This window comes from Myotis daubentonii, chromosome X, assembly GCF_963259705.1.
Source record: "Myotis daubentonii chromosome X, mMyoDau2.1, whole genome shotgun sequence".
In the NCBI taxonomy this organism is placed as follows: Eukaryota; Metazoa; Chordata; class Mammalia; order Chiroptera; family Vespertilionidae; genus Myotis; species Myotis daubentonii.
The window spans coordinates 132,334,704-132,355,313 of NC_081861.1; the positions used below are offsets into that span (position 1 = coordinate 132,334,704).

The window sequence follows — 20,610 nt, forward strand, 5'->3', positions numbered from 1 at the left end:
TTTCAACAAGGCCAAAGTAGAGAAATCTTGGAGCTAAAAGCGAAGACAAACTCAAAGTATTCTCTCTCTCTCTCTCTCTCTCTCTCTCTCTCTCTCTCTTTCTTTCTATTTTTTCATATAATGCAGTACTCTCGCCTGTAGAGAGGTCTGAAATCAATATTTTGGGTTTCTCCATTAATATAAAATAACTTGTGAAGAACAAGAACTTTCTGTTTCAGAAATCTAAAATGGAAAATGTATATGAATTGGTATAATATACTCATATTATAATTGGATTAGAATGCAAATTCCTTGCAGACAGGAACCATATCTTCCTCTTTTTTTATTGTCTTGTAGTGCCTTATCTGGTATATGCCTTTTAAATTTCGTATTGAACTGCTATTGTTGGAATAAACAACTGTAGTTGATTGTGTGATGTTTTTAAACTTCTAGAAACACCTCTGAGATATTCAGACTTGTGGCTGGGAACTTGAGAATTCACACTTATTGTGTATCAGTTTTATATGATTTAAAATCTACTTATGACAAAAATTAAAGTTGTTTTTAAGAGTGAAATTATTTTGATCTAAGAATGAAGTTGTTTTTATAGGTTGTTTGGATATGAGTGATATAATCTGAGTCAGGATAGCTCATTTATTCTCATTGATAACTACTCAGTAGCTCAGCTGCTGAGGGGCACTACAGGGGCTTATCCATAGCAGTATATGAAGAGATAACTACAGCAAGGGGACATCTATAATAATAAAAGCATAATATGCTAATTAGACCAGACAGCCAAACGTCCTTCCAGATGACCTTCCAGATGAAGCCAAACTGTGTCACAAATGCAGCTGGTGCTGCCACTTATCAAAATGTATAAGACAATGAATGTTTTTTTATAAACCCACATTATATGTTAACTTGTTCCCCCAAACCCCCCCCCTCCACTTTTTTGGCCTGGCATCCGTGTTATTAAAATTCTGTTTGTTTTCCTTTGATTAGTCTCTCCTTTATTTGGGGGGGGCAATAATTCACAAGGGTAGAATGAAAATAATTTGTCCTCCCCTACACATACAATGTGCCTCCCCTGCTGCTCTGCAAATCAGAACTGAGCTGGCTTTCAATCAGTTGTGGAATGAAGGAATATAATAAAGAACATAACTGGGGAGGTCTCCTCTTCTTTTTATCTTTCTTTCACACTAGAGGCCCGGTGCATGAAATTCATGCACAGGTAGGATCCCTAGGCCTGGCTGGCGATCAGGGACGATCAGGTCCTTCCAGCTGCCAGCCAGGGCCTTCCTTCTGGCTGCTGGCTGCCAGACGTGGCCTTCCTTCGTTCTGCGCCACCCCTGGTGGTCAGCGCACATCACAGCGAGTGATCAGTCTCCTGGTTGAACTCCCACAGGGACAATTTGCATATTAGGCTTTAAAAGCCTAAGTGACCATTACGGCGGGACAACCAGAATAACTGGTCGCTATGATGTGCACTGACCACCAGGGGGCAGATGCTCAGTGCACGCCCACAGGGGGAGCGCCGCTCAGCCAGAAGCCGGGCTCACAGCTGGCAAGCACAGCGGTAGTGGCGGGAGGTCTCCCGCCTTCACAGCAGAGCTAAGGAGCAGCGAGGTGAGCAGTAAGGAGCAGCAAGCAGGCAGGCGGTAAGGAGCGAGAGGTTCTGGACTGCCAGGGGGTGCAGGCCGGGCTGAGGGACTGCCCCCCCCCCCAGTGCACGAATGTAGTGCACTGGGCCTCTAGTATATATATATAGATTACCCTACTCACCACATTATTTTTTCTTTAAAAATATTTTAGGTTTATCTCTTTCTTGTCTCACCCATGACCACCAGCCTAGTTCTGGTCTCTATAGCCCAGACTTCATACCATGCTTCTTGGTTGCTTTGCCTCCTCTCTCACCTCTACTCCATCTTCCCAAACTCCAGTCTTGACATTTTCTCCAACCACCCTGACCTTTCCTTCTGCTGAACTCACACTGCATTCACCCTCACACCATTTAGCACTTAACCATGTTTCATGCAATGTGCCTTTATCTGCTCAAGGGGCCTGTGTCAACTCTAAGCCCTAGGGCCTGAATCCTGTACTTTTGCTACAGGCCCAGGGCTGAACTTGGTACCAGGCACAAAGGAGGCACTTAATGCTTACCTTACTGATAGAGAAAACCAAACAAGTTGATACCAAGGCTCTCTAACCTTACCTCTCACCCATAGTCTCTCCAACCAGGCAAGCAAGTGTACCCAGAACACCTCCTGCATTCACATGATCACATCTGCCTGTTTTTTCCCATCTGTGAAAATCCTACTGGCTCTCAAGGTCAGTTCAAACCCCTTCCCTGACAGCTACACATTACATTAAGCATCCTCTCATCTACTGTTACTCCTAGGCAACTGCTCTCTGTACCTGCACTGTCTAACATGGTACCCACACATCCAATGTGACTAGTTGAAATTGAAATGTGCTATAAATGTAAAACACTGAGGGACCTTGAAGACTTAGTATAAAACAAAGAAAGTAAAATATTTCATTTATAATCCTTATATTCATCTTACTTTAAAGTGATAATATTTTGGATCTATTATGTTAAATAAAATATGTTAGTAAAATTTATTTCACCTATATACTATATTTCACCTATATTTTCTATATTAGTAGAATTACACAAATGAACAAAATTTACTTCCCCCAGTTTTATTGAGATGCAATTGACATATTATTTGTTCATTTTTAGGTGTGACTGTTAGAAAATATGGAATTGCCTACAAAGCTCATTTTTGTGGTTCACTTTATTTAACTACTAGGTAGTGTTAGGGACTTACACTTTTCTGTTAAAAAAGTAAAACTTTATTACCTAGATAAATATTTTTTTCCACTTTAAGCCTCAAAGTGCCAGTATTGAGAATAAGCCAGTCTGGGTAGGATGTGGGCTTGGTGGTAGGAAGCCACACCCAGCAACCAGAAATGTATTATAACACTGGGCAGTTCATTTTAATGAGAACACGGCCAATGTGAGAGGAAATAAAATACACTCTCAATAAAAATATATTTATGGAGCAGTTTCAAGTCCTTGGCTTTAGCTAGATTATCATGCCTATTTTACAAGCATTTCTCTTACCTATGCTTTTATTATGTGCAAATGGGATCAAAAGAGACTAAACCCAAAGAGAAAAAATAGAGAAACCTTGACCTAGAAGCAAGCCAATATTTGGAAACTCTGAGTCAACCCCTTTAAACTAATGGAAAATATGAAAAATACCCCTCCAATGATATATTTACCCATTTAATCTCTCTACAAACTCAAACTCATCTCTCCACAAATACAAAGTTTATCCTCTTCTATCATTTCTTAACCAGAGGCAATTTTGTCCCTCAGAGCTCATTTGGTAATGTGTAGACATTTTTGGTTGTTGCAACTGGGCAGGGATATTGCAGTCATCTAGTGGGTAGAGGCCAAGGATGCCATCCGACATCTTACAGTGCACAGGACAGCCCCTGACAACACAGAATGACCCACCCCCATGTCAGTGGTGCTGCAGTGGAGAATCCCTGCCCCATAGAGAGGTAGATGGTAACTGGTCTTTTGGCAGGGGGATTAGATGTGAGAGGTTTCAACAGACACCATCTGCTGCCTCACTTGATCTGCTATGTTTACAGCAGAGCATACACTCAACAAGCTGGTCTGCTAGAAGCAACCACAATGTGTAACTCAGGAAAGAATATTCCAGGGTGTGATGCTACTGTTTTGAACTGCTGTAAATCATTAACATGCATCTTCTAGAATGTTCAGATCCACAGAAATCATTCACAATCTGTGGACCAACCTTAATAAAAAAAAGCAATAGCTTCCCTAGTCAGTTTGGCTCAGTGGATAGAGTGTTGGCCTGCAGACTAAAGGGTCCTGGGTTCGATTCCAATCAATGGCACATGTCCAGGTTACGGGCTCAATCCCCAGTAGGGGCATGCAGGAGGCAGCCGATCAATGATTCTCTCTCATCATTGATGTTCTCTCTCTCTCTCTCTCTCTCTCTCTCTCTCTCTCTCTCTCTCTCTCCCTCCCTCCCTCCCTCCTTCCCTCCCTCCCTCCCTCCCTCCCTCCCTCTTCCTTCCTCCCTGAAATCAATAAATATATATATATATTTTTAAAAAGACAATTGCTAACAAGAAACATTAAAGAACAGGTTTCAAATAATTTGAAACTGGGATCTCACCCTTGTCCCATTTCTGTAGGACATAATTTTAACATGTTCAAACTGGTCAAGGAAAGGACTTTCCAAGCCTTACTGCGGTAATCATTTGCAATATACATGTGTATCAAATCACCATGTGGTACACCTTAGACTTATACATGTTATGTGTCAATTATATCTCAGTAAAACTGGGGCAAAAAGAACTTTCCACAATCCTTTTAGAGGACCGATAGAGAAACAAGTAATTAATTCTCAAAGTTCTTAAGGCATATACACCCACTCTGGAATGCCACTGACATCCTATCCACAAATCTTTAACATGCATGACTGTTATGAAACAAGCATCCTGCTCTCCTTAAGGCAGCAGGGTACTCACGGGCTCGGTTCCGGGTTTTGTAACTGCAGGTGTAGAGGCTGCAGGGCCTCACTGGCATGGATCTCAGAATCTGGCATCTTCTCCACAGCGATTTGCATAAAGAGGCTTGAAGAATGACCCGCAGGCTACTCATCACCACAATCTTTGGCTTGAAGTCTTGGGCAGTTTGCAGGGAACTTGCAGGAACCTAATAACCCAGAGGCAGGAGGAGAGAGGAGGAAAAGCTGTAAATAGTCAAGATTAAGGACCAAGTAAGATGGGAACCTCCAGACTATCACTACACACCATGGGGTGACAGAGGCCCAAACTTAGAGTCAACAGTTTATACACTCTTGTTCCTCAAAGGCATTGGTCATCTCATTGGCAGAGTCTGGATGACTAAGTCAGGCACCCTGCCTTTCCTTAGAGATTGGCAAATATTAGAGGTCCAGAGAAACTATCCTCTTTAACCAAAAGAATAAATAGATTGTTTACAGTACAGTTCTTAAAATTGAAAAAGATACTTCCTGAAACCCAAATTGTCTAGCATGATATCTATATATATAAAAGCCTAATGTGCGAATTGTTTGACCGGGAGTTTGACCGCTCACTATGACGTGTGCTGACCACCAGGTGGGGTGGGCGTCGGAAGGCAGTGGAGGCACTACGGGTCCCAATGGGCCCTGACTAGAGCAGGACCACAGTGGGATGATGGAGCAGGTGAGCAGGCGGTGCCAGGCCAAGGCAGGTGTGAGAGGGGGCCTGATGGCCCCACTGAGCGCCCTGCAAACGGTGACAAACGGCGGGGGGCAGGACCACCACCCGGCTCCCAGGCACTGAGGGAGCCAAGCTGGGGGGGAGGGGGGCCTTGCCCCCCCCACCGCCCTGATTGATCACCCCGCAGGTGGGATGTTGGAGCAGGTGAGGGGGTGGTGCTAGGCCACGGCGGGGTGCCAGGCGGGGCTGTGGGGCTGCGAGGCTGGGGGTGCAAGCTGGGGCCCAATCCCCACAGGTCACCCCGAGGGACCCCACCCATGCATGCATTCATGCACCGGCCCTCTACTTTATATATAAGAAGTAACCAAAGATGAAGGCTCCCTCCAGGCAGCTTAAATTAAAAAAAAAAAATTAGTCTGCATCTGGATTGCTTAAAAACAACAATCCAAGATATGTCCTGCCAAAATAGTCAGGGGTGGTTTTGAAATCCAAGCTTAAATATAACTAGTGACTGCCAATTTTAAGTGTAGCAATATTTCCCTTGGTTAATGGGAAAATGCAGATTAATCCTGAACTAATCTACAAGTAGATTCAATTTGAATATTCATTTATGACTGCACTGATGACCTCCCTACCTCACATATTCATAGTTGAGAGTCTCAGAAGACTATGCTTTCCAAGGCATTGACTACAGTGTTCTGAAATTATGGTAATGTTAACTTTGAATGCTTCTTCCCCACTCCCCACCCAATACTGCTTCATCCACTTTTCCTGAAACTTCTATCCCTGTATCAAGTAAGCAAACAAGTTCAAAAATGAAAAAAAAAGTTCCTTGATTATATATTCACTCCACTATAGAATTTAAAGTGTTTGCAGTGGTTCTCAACCTGCTGGCCCTTTAAATACAGTTCCTCATGTTGTGACCCAACCATAAAATTATTTTCGTTGCTACTTCATCACTGTAATGTTGCTACTGTTATGAATCGTCATGGAAATATCTGATATGCAGGATGGTCTTAGGCGGTCGCGACCCACAGGTTGAGAACTGCTGGTTAGAGTGATTACTTGAGATGCATTCAGACAACTGTTCAGACACCATTTGAGCAACAATGAGTACGGTTTGGCTGCACAGCTGTGCTCTAGCCCTGCTCTAGCACCTCTCAACCTCATGTCCAATTCACACTCCTGTATGCACACCAGCCACATGGACTTTGGTTTTTCCAACTCCTGATGCTCCCTCTAATCTCAGGGTTTATGTAGCTGTTCCTCCTTCAATAGACCACTCTCACTCCCCCTGTGGCTGGTTAACTCCTATCCACCCTTTGATGACCACATCCACCGTCACCTCCTAAAAGCCTCCCTTGACTGTGGCCTCTCTTGGTGAGCACAGGGCCCTTTTGTTCTTGGTCAGAGTTGAATTAAATACCTCACCAGGAATGTAATTTATGACTCTATCTCCACAGTATCTAAGCCTCATGGTGGTAGGGACTATCTCTATCTTGGTCACAGGTGCATCTCTTAGGGATACAGTGTCTGGCACATGATGGCTACCTGATGATCTGAAGAGGGAAAGACCTAGCCCAGGGGTGGGCAAACTTTTTGACTCGAGGGCCACAATGGGTTCTTAAACTGGACCGGAGGGCTGGAACAAAAACATGGATGGAGTGTTTGTGTGAACTAATATAAATTCAAAGTAAACATCATGACATAAAAGGGTACGGTCTTTTTTTTTTTTTTTTTTTTTAGTTTTACTCATTTCAAACGGGCCAGATCCAGCCCGCGGGCCGTAGTTTGCCCACGGCTGACCTAGATCCTAATTTCAAGAACTGAGAACAGTGAAGTGACTGCTAGTATATTCCCAATATGAAGGGATTTTTCCTTTTCCTACACATCACCATCACCCACTTGTAGGTTTATTATACACTTTGAAATGTATAAATGTACTTATATACATTTATGAAAACACTTTTAAATGTTTGTCTTTAAAGAGGAGGGTCTCATACCTCTTCCTATAAGATATGAAGGACCCCCAAAGTTCTGTCTGATCTGCAAGAGGAACCTATTGAACCCAACCTGGTGTCACAGAGATGGGAATTCTGCCAGTAATCATTTTCATGGAAACATTTATTATCATTTCCTTTGCCCCAGGCATCATGTTGGGGGCTGGGATACAAAGAGGAACAAGACATGAACTCTAGCTTCCAGGTGTGCAATGTCCCCTTCTCGGAGCTTCTTGAAATGTACATCCCATGGGAAGGGACATACACACCAATCCAGTTCTCAGCAGGTGTTAGTGCTCCTCGGATTCTGCCCTCAGCCTATTGGAGGCCTCTAAACAATTTGGCAATGCCAGAGGAGGGCAGCTGCCAAAAGGCACAAAAAAGAGAAATTGAGAAGCCACTAAAGACACACATCACTTACAGGCTTGAATTTTATCATTCACACTGTCTTTCCAAGAAGAGTGTAAGATTAAAACAAAAGCACATTAGGATACCCAGGAATGCAGAGAAAGGAGGCACCTGTCCTGATTTCACCATCTCTTCTCTTCATGTACCTCATTGCTGTTAACTGGCTGTGAACTAGCTCTTCTACCCTTGACTCCACCAGATCTGAGCTAGAGGAGAGAAGGCTAAACCCAATGGGAACCGTGAGGTGTGTCCAGGGAAGGCATAGGGCAGTTACTTCCTATTACTACCCTGAAAGGAACAACTGCGAGCTCAAGGCAGAATTCTTTTTAATTAGCTATTAGTACATGTGCCTGGACAAATATTGTATGTGCTGTGCGCTGTTGTCTGCAACACTTTGCCAATGATCATACTGATCTCAGGGAGCAGAAATGTATGACTCCACATGAAAGGGGACTGGCAGGAAGTTCTTCAAACACACAGAGGCTCCTCACCTGCAGGTCTGACTTCCTACCTGGGGTCTTTAGGGCAGTGACACCTAAAGTATGTCTTCACTAACAAAAGGAGTTGGAAATTCTCAAACCAAATTAGAATCACTTTTGTTCATAGCAGTTTTATGTGTGTTTGTATATATACATTTTAGAGGCAGCAGATATGTCAAAATGTACCTTATTTCTGTTTTTCTTTCTATCCCTGATTTGAAGCAATAATGAGTGACTACCTCATCCAAAGCATTGTGCAGGGTAAAGATGAAAAAGTTATGTTTTTTCACCATTCCCACAAACTTGCAATCTACAAGGAAAAGCTATTTAAACAACTTTTGTGGGGTTTTTTTGGTTACCTTTTTACTGTAGTAAAATATACATAATATTTATCATTTTCATGTTTTTAGTGGCATTAAATACATTTACAATGTTGTGTACCCATCACCAGTATCTATACCCAAAACTTTTTTATCACCCCCTGTATAAATTCTACCCATTAAAAGATAACTCCTCATTTCTCATGATGCCCCAAACCCCAGTAACCTCTTTTCTACTTCCTGTCTCTATGTATTTGCCTATTCTACATACTTCATATAAGTGGAATTATATAATATTTTTCCTCTGAGTATGGTTTATTTCAATTAACACAATTAAATACTTCTTAATCAAGCCATATGTGAAGACAGCCCTGACTTAATTCAATGAGAAGAGAGGGCAGAGGCTCTAAGTTTCAGGAGGGGGTGACGTCTGAAACATGTGTCATAGGAGAGAGACTATTTTAATAGGAGGCACAAAGACAGAGAGATGGACAGGGGTAATGTCAGCAATGAGGAGGATATTGTGGGGGAGGCAGGGGTGCTTAGGAACCAAGGCCAAAGAGAACAATTGAAGTTGAAACAGGTAGAACCTTGGGCTTATTTCATAATCAATCCCAGTGTTGTGGGGAGGTGGGAAAACATGTGGAAAAGGACTTCTTTCTTGCTTATAATCTAGATTTTTTTAAAAAGACAGTAAATTCCAGGAACACAATGCCAAGGACAAAGTATACTCAACACAAGGGACTTGCTGGTCTGCCCTTCAAAGAGAATGTTGTGATAAGACAAGGTCAGCAGGGAGTTGTAAAGATGAGTGGGCGTGCTCTTGGCCCTGCACAAGGGGCCATGTGAGGGTCTGAGACCTGTTACCGAGGTGCCCAGAGAAGTCTGGATAACTGATCCTTGGTCTAGTTCCAGAGCCATCAGGAAAGCCCTAGGACAAGTCTGAGTTGGCGCAACAGGCTGGAGCAGTCCTGCCTTTAGGGACTGCTCTGCATTCTGTAATCATGCCATCTGTGCACAATGCCAAGGCTGGCACCTGATGACACTTCACCCAGAGGAAGTGTCTCTTGCCCACTTCCAGACTGGCTCTCGAGGACTAGGAGGACACAAGAGCTCCAGAGGCCTGATGTCAACCTGATGTGAACCTAGTTCAGTGGTTCTCAACCTTCTGGCCCTTTAATACAGTTCCTCATGTTGTGACCCAACCATAAAATTATTTTCGTTGCTACTTCCTAACTGTAATGTTGCTACTGTTATGAATTGTAATGTAAATATCTGATATGCAGGATGGTCTTAGGCAACCCCTGTGAAAGGGTGGTTCAACCGCCAAAGGGGTTGTGACCCACAGGTTGAGAACCGCTGTTCTAGTTCCTCTTCCACAAAGCCCACCCAATAGTGGGCTGCATATAATGGTCTGGAAGTCTGAACTTCTGTTTGTCTCCTGGGAATACTGTCCATCTCACTGCAGGGGACACTGACTCTGAAAACGACCTTGTGTTTTTTTATAAAATCAAAATACTGTTTTTGGTAATGAAGCCAAATGTATCTGAACTTCCCATAATCTCAAGTCTGCTATGAATATTTGTTAAGGTATTGGTCAAGCAGATGCCCAGAAGATGCAGTGGAAAGTAGGGAAGGATTGGGATTTGAGATTAATTCAGAGAATATAAATTTCCAATAGACTGGAAGACTTTCAAATATTATTCCATGTGTACAGGAGGAAGCACTGATGGTTTCTAATGACTGTCAGCACAGCGTAGGATGGATGGAAGTGGGCAAAGAGTGGATCCAGGAAAGTCAGTGATGAGATGATTCCTTCAACCATCCTTCCTTCAATTCCATCACTCTTTTTTCCCCCATCACTCTTTTATTCATGCATTCATCAAGATGTCAGTCAAACATATTAAATGCCAGACACTGTTCTAGGATCAATAGGGTAATAAAACAAAGTCTCTGCCCTTGTGGAACTTACATTCTAGGAGGGGGAGATAGACAATAAACAGCAATGATATAATGGATTCAGTGAAAAGTACAGCAGGGTTAGGTGAATTTGGAGGGCCACTGAGAAGGGGGTGTCAGATTTTTAAATAAATTGCTCAGGGGAGGCCTTATTGAGAAAGTGAAGTTGAGCAAAGGATTGAAGGAGGTGAAGGAATTTATTATATGGGTATCAGGGTGAAGGGTATTCTAGGCAAAGGAAATGGCTTGTGCAAAGACCCTGAGGTGGGAGTGTGTCTGGCACATACAAGGGATGGTAAAGAGGCCAATATGACAGGAGTGAACTAGCATAGGATAGGAGATGAGGTTGAGAGGTAATGGATGCCAGATCAAGTAGATGTCTAGGCCACTGTAAAGGTTCTTTCTCCAACTCAGGTTTCTCAACCTTGGCGTTGTTGACATTTTTAACCAGAAAACTCTTTTTTTGGGGGGGGGGGGCATGTCCTGTGCATAGTAGGACATGTAGTAGTCTGTCTGGTCTCTACCTATTAGATGCCAGTGGCACCCTCCCTCCAACTGTGACAAAACTGTCTCCAGACATTGCAGATGTTCCTTGGAGAAGGGGCATCAGCTCTGATTGGGAACTACTGCTCTAAGAGAAATGGGGTTACGATTAAGTTTCTGGAGCAGAGAAGGGACATAAGCGGATTTATATTTCTAAAAGATCATTCAAGGTACTCTATTGGAAATCAAGTGGGATGTGAGGCAGGAAAGAATCAGGGAAATCAATCAGATAATCCAGGGGTTGGATCTAAGGATGTTGCAGTGGAGGTGGTGAGAGGTGGTTGGGTCTTAGCTACAACTTGGAAATACAGCCTGTAAAATGTGCAAGAGAGGAGTCAAGGATGACTGGATGATTCTTGGCCTAAGCAACTAGAAGAATGGAGTTGCCATGAGCTGAGATGAGGACAATATTGTGTCGAACAGGTTTTGGGTGGGAATTCAGTAGCTCAGAGTTGGAAATGTGAAGTTTAAAATGAAATTCCAGTGATCCAAGTGGAGAATATAAAATACTGAACTTGATAGTGGTAGTAGAGATGAACAAGGCACTTTGCATTAAGAGATCACCATTTGGGTTAAAAATAAAACAATAGGATTTGCACTCAACTAGAGTAGAGAAAAGGGAAGAAGCTGAAGAAGGAAGGCTTCATGGTTTTACAGCTAGATGATGCTGGTGGTAGAATGAGGATCCCTGACAGAGAAACAGAACTTGGCACAAGGTGTAGGTGAGAAGGGAAAGATGACCCTCTTCATCTAATTATACATTGGATTTGAGGTCCACGGTACAGATGAGAGGAAAGGTCTAGGAGAGTTGGCAAAGCAGCTCTCGTCCTCAGGAGAGGCTACAAGGCTAAAGAGAAGGTACACCCACCCTCTCCAACAAGGAGTAACAGGTGTACAGAGGGAGACTGAAAAAAATGGAGTGATTAGGAGTCCAAGGGATGGAGAGGAACAGTTAAAGGCAATCAAGGAAGCAACAGAGCATGGAAAGTCATAGGCAAAGAGGGTTCCACGAAAACCCAAATAAACAGAAACTCAGTTTAGCTAACGCTGGGCTACAATACCTATAACAATAGTTGAGATTATTCATACTCAAGCCTAACACCAATCCCGTCTGTTACATTAAAAGTTATAGAGGTGGTTATTTAAACTTACCCAGGATCTCATAAAACCCAAGCTTGTGAAACCACAAATACTGTTTAATTATCAAACATAATACATAAGAATGAACTACTACCATACATTACTGGCTTTCACAGAAAATTTATCCTTACTTAAGTTTGTCCTTAAAGATGGGACAGTTAACATAAAAATAAAAGGTCAAAGTGAGAGGCAACAAGTGTTTAAGATTCAATAGAAGAGCTATGCAGGAAGCACTGATCCAGGCAGAAACCCAAATAATGTTTTGATTAGGAGGTGAAGGCACAAGGGATTTTTATGAGAAAGGAAAGGGGAATAAATGCAGGAATAGAAGGAATTTCTCTGAGTGTTAATAAGCAAAGGAAGAAATTTCTATAAATGCAGATAGGCTAACACAGTGGTCGGCAAACTGCGGCTCGCAAGCCACATGCGGCTCTTTGACCCCTTGAGTGTGGCTCTTCCACAAAATACCACATGTGGGCGCGCACGTACAGTGCAATTGAAACTTCGTGGCCCATGCACAGAAGTCGGTATTTTGTGGAAGAGCCACACTCAAGGGGTCAAAGAGCTGCATGTGGCTCGCGAGCCGCAGTTTGCCGACCACTGGAACATATGATATTAATTTTAAAGAATGTCTTTCATTTTCAGTCATGTAGTCATATCTACTTTCCTATTAGCTTTGCAAACAGTTGTTTGGGATACAATGCCATAGGTTTATTTGCTCAGTTTTAACAATCCAAAGGTTTGAGAAGTAAGATGCAAGGCTCCTTTGGGATGACAGTTCCGACTCCATTTTGAAGTGACTCCATCCCCATTAATTTTTACAAGCCCAAGAGGGCTAAGTTTTCTGTACTATGGTACTATGCAATCACTAATTATGTATGCATGTCTTGAATTTTACTAACAGGTCCCTTATCTGCTGTTTTGCAGACTTAGAAATGTGTGAAAAAGTAAAGATACTGAAAGAATCATTCATAAATCATGTATTTATTAAATGACAAGTAGATTAAACTCTGCCTGATTAAGATATTTACATGTATGCAAAACAGACAGCAATAAAGTCTTACTAAAGGTAATGATAACTTTGAAAAAATTCCTTGATTCTTATCATATTGACCCTTAATTTTCTCACCTCTTGATTTAGAAAGGAAGCCAGCTTGCAATTCTCTGAATTTAAATGAGAGGTTATGTTTCCATGTCTTGACTGAGAAAGCTCAGCTTCCTCCTCTCACCCACTTCTTTTCTGAGAGTATGCTTCTAATCTGGGGTTGCCAAAAGTTTCAAAATACATTTCCAGTGACTGCTTAATGTGCTGCAACAAACTATGCAAGTGTGGCCTGTCCTCCAACCATCACATTTCCAAAATATTCATTTTCACTCATTCACTCACAATTCAGTCAGTCTTTACTGCCTTCCAACTGTGAGCCCTCACAGCCTCTCCCCTGGCTCCAGAGAGGTGTGTACAGGCACAGAGAATCGTGTCCTTGCTGCTCTTGGTCTTTTGGTGAATTTCAGTCCTGGTACTGATGTAAAAATTACCTGAGTAAAGGACAGCCCTACATAGCTGAAAGGTTTCCCATTTCCAACGTATCCAAGAACAGTGCCGGTTCTGAGGGATGTACAAGGGTAGGTCAGGGTAGGGTCCCAGGCAGCTCCCCTCACCAGAGAAATCTGGCTACTCCTTTCTACCTTCCAGCAAGACTTTTAATAGGAGAATAAAGATGACTAGATTATCAGTAAAGAAAGTAGGGGAAGCAGAAAACAATGTGGTTTTCAGTAGCTGGGAGAGAACAAGTTCTATCCAAATTAAGGTGTACACATTAACTTCTTGTACCTCTCCAACTTTCCCAGTTAAAATATATGGGAAGGGAGGGCACTTACATGAATATTAATGAGTTGCCACCAGCCTCAAGGCAGTAGCATTTAACACGGAATTCCACAAAGACTCACAGCCATCAACATTTACTTCCGTGGTTCTCCTCCAATTTTGGGGCAAGGCACGAAAACAAAAAGGCCAGAAGGACTTGGGGAAAGCAGAAGACTGAGATTTGTCCCTGAGACACAGCTGTGATGCTGATCCCTCGCGTTGGGGTGGGGGTGGCCGTGACTCCATCCACAGACCCCGGCAAAGTCAGGGGAGGGAAGAAATACAATGCTGACGCAAGTTAGTCCCAGCTTGCCGCGCCTCGGCTCGTGGAACCACAATCTCAGATTTGCAGTCCTTACCTGTGTCCAGCTATTTCGCAGCAGTTTGGACTTTCTCGAGCTAGTCACATCCAACCAGCCCTGGCAACACTCCCTCCTAAGGAACTCCCCACAAATCCCCTGGGGCAGCTGTTTTCCCTTCAAGTGCAAGTAACCCTAAAGGAAGTTCTGCCTTTTGGTTGGTGACTCCCATAGAGGAGGGCTGCAGGGGCGGGGGGCGGGGAGGGTAATACCCTCTCAGCCTAACTAGTCCACTGCGCCCCTCGGTGACCCCAGCAATACGCGCAAACAGCTCTCCTGGTTCCAAGACCAGGCAGGGCAGTGCTGGGGTGAGGAAGGTCCAGCCCTCCCCGGGCCGGCCAGCCCCCGCTGTAGCCACCCCCCTCCACTCGGCCACTGGCCCTTACCTGAGCGTTTTCCCAGGAGCAGGAACCTTACTTAGTCCTGGGGCCGCAGCTGGCAAACTTAGCCATCATAGCCACACCCCCTCGCCGTGTTCCAGGGCCAGAGCCACGCCCCTCGCCTCTAAGCCACGCCCCATATGACTGATCACTCCACCTCCAGGTCCTTACTTGCTGCCCTGGCCACGCCACTCCAGAAGGTGCTCCTCTCAGCCTTCAGGCCAGGCCACCCGCCTCCCGCCACAGTCACGCCCCACCTCTCCGGGTCACGCCCCTGAGCTCCGCTGGGCCCGCCCCTCCACCGTGGTCACGCCCCTGCGCTCCCCTCCGGCTCCGCCCAGCGCCTGGCCCCCCCTCCTCCCGGGCGGAACTTTGTCGCGGGAATTGGATGTCGCCTGGGCGGCCCCCCAACTTGTCTCTAGAGAAACCCTCCGGCCAGAGAACTGAGCGCTGGCGTCATTTTGTTGGGTGAAGTCAGACTTAAGAGCCTAAGAAATGATTTTCCTCCGGTTTTTCCCATTTCCAAACATCAATACAATATAGTGAGAGCAGGTGGCTCAGGAGGGACACGCAAACACTGAACAGATCCTGCAGCCAGGTTCCTTCCAGCTAGTTTTCATGTCCATTTCACCCGAGTTTCTTTGAGCCAGTGTTCACGTGCTCTGAACTTGAATTGTGAACTGGTGTTGCAGTGGTTCTCAACCTTCCTAATGCCGCGACCCTTTAATACAGTTCCTCATGTTGTGGTGACCCCCAACCATAAAATTATTTTTGTTGCTACTTCATAACTGTAATTTTGCTACTGTTATGAACCGTAATGTAAATATCTGATATGCAGGATGTATTTTCAGGGGTCGCAGCCCACAGGTTGAGAACCGCTTAGGCAGATGAGTGGAGTAAAGGGAACTCCTGTATTTCTTGATGTCTCCTCTAGATGAACTTTCCTAGCATCCAGTGAGCTCCTGCTGTCTAGGGCCTGTCGAGACAATTCACAGACTGAAACTCTGCTTGCCTTTCTCTCTACATTTACAACTCTGTGTCCACAAGAATAATGTGACCAGGTTATAACCAGCTTTCCTAGCCCTGTACAGAAATCTGATTCATCCATTTAAATCATATTATTGAATACATGCTCCCCTGACAAATAAGATGAGCCTCAAGGGGCTTACGGTCTGAAGTTGTCCCAACATGGGTTTAGGGGTGAAAATTATGACAAGAACATTAGAGAAGATGTGGCAAGGGGCTGACAAGTGAAAACGGATTTGGTATTCACAGGTCTTGAATTCATTAGTTGGAACGCTTTTGGGTAGCAAACAAAAAACCATTTTATAGGACTGAATACATTTCTTTAATAAATTCTCAAGAAATCTTCATTGAATATTTGTCTTTTTCACATGTGGAGAAAGATAACATATCCCCCTTTCAGTAAGATTTGCTACTTTTATTTCTTCATATATCAACAATAAAACTTTTATAATAGCATATTAAGTTACTTTTTTCCTTCCCAACCTCCATTGCATTTCTGGCTCGTAGATAGTGGGAACATTCACAAATGTTGCACTAGAAGGAACACAGAGAAAGAATGTTTCAACAGAACATTCTGACCCTGAGAACCCTGCCTCATTTATAAAATGTTTCAACTGTCAGTCATATTTGCCTGAAAAATTAACTCACAAAAATTGATCCAAATACAGTCTATATAAATTACTGAGTTGATTTGTATACAATTAGTTCTACCTCATCTTCTTCCACCAATGATTTGAGGCAGCTTACTAAAATATAGTCATCACTAGATAAAAGAAATAGTTGAAGGAGCCAAGGGAAAGCGGGACTTAATGGAAGGAGAATAATGCAGGCAATGATAAAATTAGCAGGCCATCAGATCCAAAACAGTTGTTTAAGGTTGGCCAGAGATTTAATTTTTTTTTTCAATAACAGTTGACATTCAATAGTATATTAGTTCCAGGCATACAACATAGTGCTTAGACATTTATATAACTTATGAAGTGATCTAGTACTCCTACTATCCTTGCTCTCTCCATTTACAACTCTGGGTCAGAAGAAAAAACAATTAAAGAGGTTATAACCAGCTTTCTTTCCTGTCCAGAAATATCTAACTGGGCACTTCTGGGGGAAGGGCTCTCTCCATTAGCCATTCAGTCACTTTATCAAGTCAAACCATGTTTATCAAGTACTTTATTCCAGTGACAAATAAGGCAAACCTCAAGGAGCTTACAGCTTGAAGTTGCCCCAACCTGGGTTTTGATACAATAAGAAATAACTAGAAAGGAAGGTATTAAGGGTGTTGGTAGATGGAAAGGGCTTGTAATGGTAAAGTTAATTTGTATATTAGGACCCACAAAATAGAGGCCACCCTAGTGGCCCAGCCCATATCACAAATCTAAGCCTAAGTCATCCTGCACTTATGGGACCCACCTGTCAAGGAAATCCAAAACATACCAATCACAATTGCCCAAGTCAGCTTAGCTAGCTTACTTTACCCTAGAAAACAGGAGCTGTTAGCCTCATAAAGAAATTCCTGACCTCCTCGCTCATCCTGCCATTTCCATGTTGCCTCTTCTAACATTATATAAAACTTGCTCTTGCCCAAACTCCCTCAGGAAGAGCGCTCCCCCGCCTGTGAGGCAATGCACCCCACCCCCCAACCCATGGACTATATTCCCTTCCTTGCATAAAGGCCATCAAACTCGTTACTAAATTGTTTAATCATTTGACCGTAACCACAGGTCTTGATCTGATTAGTGTGAGTATCTTTGGCCAGAAAACACAGGAAGCAACTTTTAGAGTACTCACTACAGCCCCTTACACAATAAATTACCAATAAATCATCATTGAATATATATGCCCCTTTAACTCCTATGGAGTGCTACATTTTCCCCATAGTAACAAGATTGGCTACATATATTTTTCATATGCCGGCAATAAAGGTTTTAAGATCACAAATTAGTTCCCTTCTCACCCTCCATTTCATTTCTGCCTTGGAGACAGTTGGGAATATTCACAAATGTGCTACAAGGAACACAGAGGAAAGAACAACTTTGCAACAGAACACGTTCATTATAGGCTCACTCTGACCCTGAAAACTCTGCTTCATTTATACAAAATATTTTAAATATCATTCATTTATTGCCTTAAAAAATAACAGGAGATGAGACCAAATATAGACTGTGCAAGTTACTGTTTGAATTTTTGTGTAGTTAGCAACAGTTTACTCCTTTACAATGATTTGATGCAACTGATGAAAATATAGGCAACATTGGACGAAAGACATAGTTGGAGAAATCAAGGAAAGGGGAAAGAAAGAGAGAGAGAGAGAGAGAGAAATATCACTGTGAGAGAGACACATCCACTGGTTGCCATCTGCACACACTCCCTCTCCCCTTGGAGCAAACCCACAACCTAGATACCTACCCTTGACTGGGAATCGAACCAGTGACCCTTTGGTGGGTGGGCCAATGCTCTAACTGGCCAGTGCTCTAACTGCTGAGCAACACTGGCCAGGGCCAGGGCCAGAGTAGCATCTAGAGTACTGCTACCCAGGATGATAAGTAGATTTCAATTTGCATTTCAACTCTTGATTCATTCACAGAAACTGCCCGAATAACTTGTGCTGGGAAGTTTGGTGGCTGTGTCCACATTTGTGATTAACATTGCATAATGGGTGATTGGCTGCGAGCAACAACCTATCTGGCACCTCTGAATTGTAGGAATAGAGGTCTTGCATGCAGGTCTTTATAGCTTCCCAAAGTGACATTTCTCATTATAGGGTGTTGAGAATTATTCTGTGTGGTAGAGAGTACGAGGTCATTGTCATTGGCTAAAACTTCAGGGTAGACACTTTGAAATATTGATTCATTCGTGTGCTTTGAGGAGGAAGGTAGTTTGAGGTTCTATTATGAAAATTGGCCCCCATCACCTTTTTATAAAGGCTGGCAGAGGAAGTACATATGGGCAGGGCTAAACACTCTTGGGTAAACTCCAACAGACAGCCTATTAGGTGATTAAAGACCAGAAAAGTCACCTCCTGGTAGTGGGCAAGGAGACACCTGATTGGTGATGTTGCTCTTATATCAATCAGGGGCCAAGCAGATATACAGTCCTTAGTTCATCCTAACTTGATGCCTGTGTTGGTGGCCAGAGCTGTTTCATGTCTGAGGCACATATAAAAGACCAAAAAGCCCAACTATATTTTTCTAGCTGCTAAGATTTTAGCTTAGAAAAATAAGCATTGTGTGCCAAGACCATGAAAAACTTTCAATGTAACATTCAAGAAGCAGTGTAAATATTTCAACATCTACAAGGAAATATCAGAAAACTCAGTGTGAGTCTTGCTTTTACTACATGGAAGTCGTAATTTGTTGGTCTTTATTCACAGGATGAGACACACAGACAGGCACACAAGCATCCAATTTAAGTAACTGCCCTTTAAGTCCCCTCTGTAGGAATATAACACTGGCAAAATTACACTCATTCAGTTTGTCTAATTTTTGTTTTCAAGCAATAGTGATTAACTTTCACTCAAGTAAAAAAAAACAAAACACGTTTGCCTGTAAAAAAATAAACCGAAGTTCATAATGGTTATGGCTCTCAATTAACTTACAAAATTTGATGAGCTGTTTGAATATCCTAGTTTCATAAGATTTTTGCATCTTAAAATAAAGCATAAAATATCAGGATAAAGACAAAAATATTTCAAATCCTTGTTTATAATAGATCCTGAGAGTGTTTTAAATGTTCTTTCTGTTTAGGAATGAGAATAAAATGTAATGTACCTCAAGATACTTCATTCCCAACAGTGTTAGGTGTCTTAGAAATCCAGTTTATGATTATGATTAGTCAACTGAATTATATTAAACAATCCAATATTGATGGGCCATGAGAAATGCAACCCTTATATTATTAAGAATGTTTTAATCCTAAAATCAATTATTATTACTTTCCAGCTAGATCTTTTGGAACCATATGATACATCCAAAGCTACATAAATTCCAATTTTCCATCAGAAATCTGTAATTTAACATTATTATTAAGAGCAACCTGTGAGTACTTATCAAGTGCAAGGACTAAGCATTAGGTACTAGTGAGTGGAATGCACATTGATACGGGCAGTATACATGCATTTTAGTTAAAGGAGTTTTTCAAACAGCCCCAATGTCATAAACTAGAGGATGTTGTAGAAAGTGAAGGCCTGCAGGACCCAGTGGGGACAAAGGAGGGGAAAAGTGGCTTCCTCCCCAACAGCCTTTGTGGGAATCAACTCCCTGGTCCCAAGAAGAAGGTGCTGCAACCATATAGTCTTTTCTTGTAAGGGTTTCTCAATCTTGTTACTTAATACTAATAGTTAAATGTTTACTCAAGAATGGGATATGTAAAGGGGATAAAATCTGAGTACAAATTTTATATTAAAATTTGAAGCAAGATTTTTTTTCTATACGGCTTAAACAGAAAAATAAAATGAAATTCTAATTAGGCAAATCAGATAAAGTAGATAAGGGAGGGTAAAATTAATCAGTTATGGTAATAATGATCTTGAGATTTAATTAGAAATAAGATCATAGGTTTGATTATTCTAGTCTATAATTAGCCATCTTAATAAGAAGATAAATGAACTTATTGTAATAGTGAATTCAGAATATAGAGCAAATAATATAAGCATATAATATGTGAGATAAAAATTATATATTATATATATTAAACTGATCTCTCATTTAACCAGTATTCTATAAATTTATTAAATGGTAATCTTTAGAGAAACATTTAACTGGTCCTTTCTTCCTCCTTATTAGTTGTGTTAATGGAAATAACCCCACATCCTCCTATCTAATAAAAGAGAAAAATGGTAATTGGCGTACGACGATACCCTTTTCATTGGCTAATCAGGGCTATA

The 20,610-nt window shown here is 42.3% G+C and overlaps 1 protein-coding gene and 1 pseudogene across 18 annotated transcripts in view; one reads left to right on the forward strand and one right to left on the reverse strand.

Moving 5' to 3' along the window:
- Positions 1 to 20,610, reverse strand: part of CA5B (carbonic anhydrase 5B) — a 75,736-nt gene that overhangs the window by 18,702 nt on the left and 36,424 nt on the right. For 15 of the 18 annotated variants that reach the window (XM_059679550.1, XM_059679547.1, XM_059679555.1 and 12 more), the window contains one exon: positions 4,555 to 4,741. In XM_059679550.1, the coding sequence (XP_059535533.1) occupies positions 4,555 to 4,741 (187 nt within the window). Of the gene's footprint in view, positions 1 to 4,554; positions 4,742 to 7,519; positions 7,614 to 14,708; positions 14,911 to 17,138; positions 17,383 to 20,610 lie in introns of those variants that run through there. The other 3 variants (XM_059679559.1, XM_059679558.1, XM_059679562.1) reach the window with 3 other exon arrangements.
- On the forward strand, positions 18,743 to 18,887 carry LOC132225424 (small nucleolar RNA SNORA48; annotated as a pseudogene).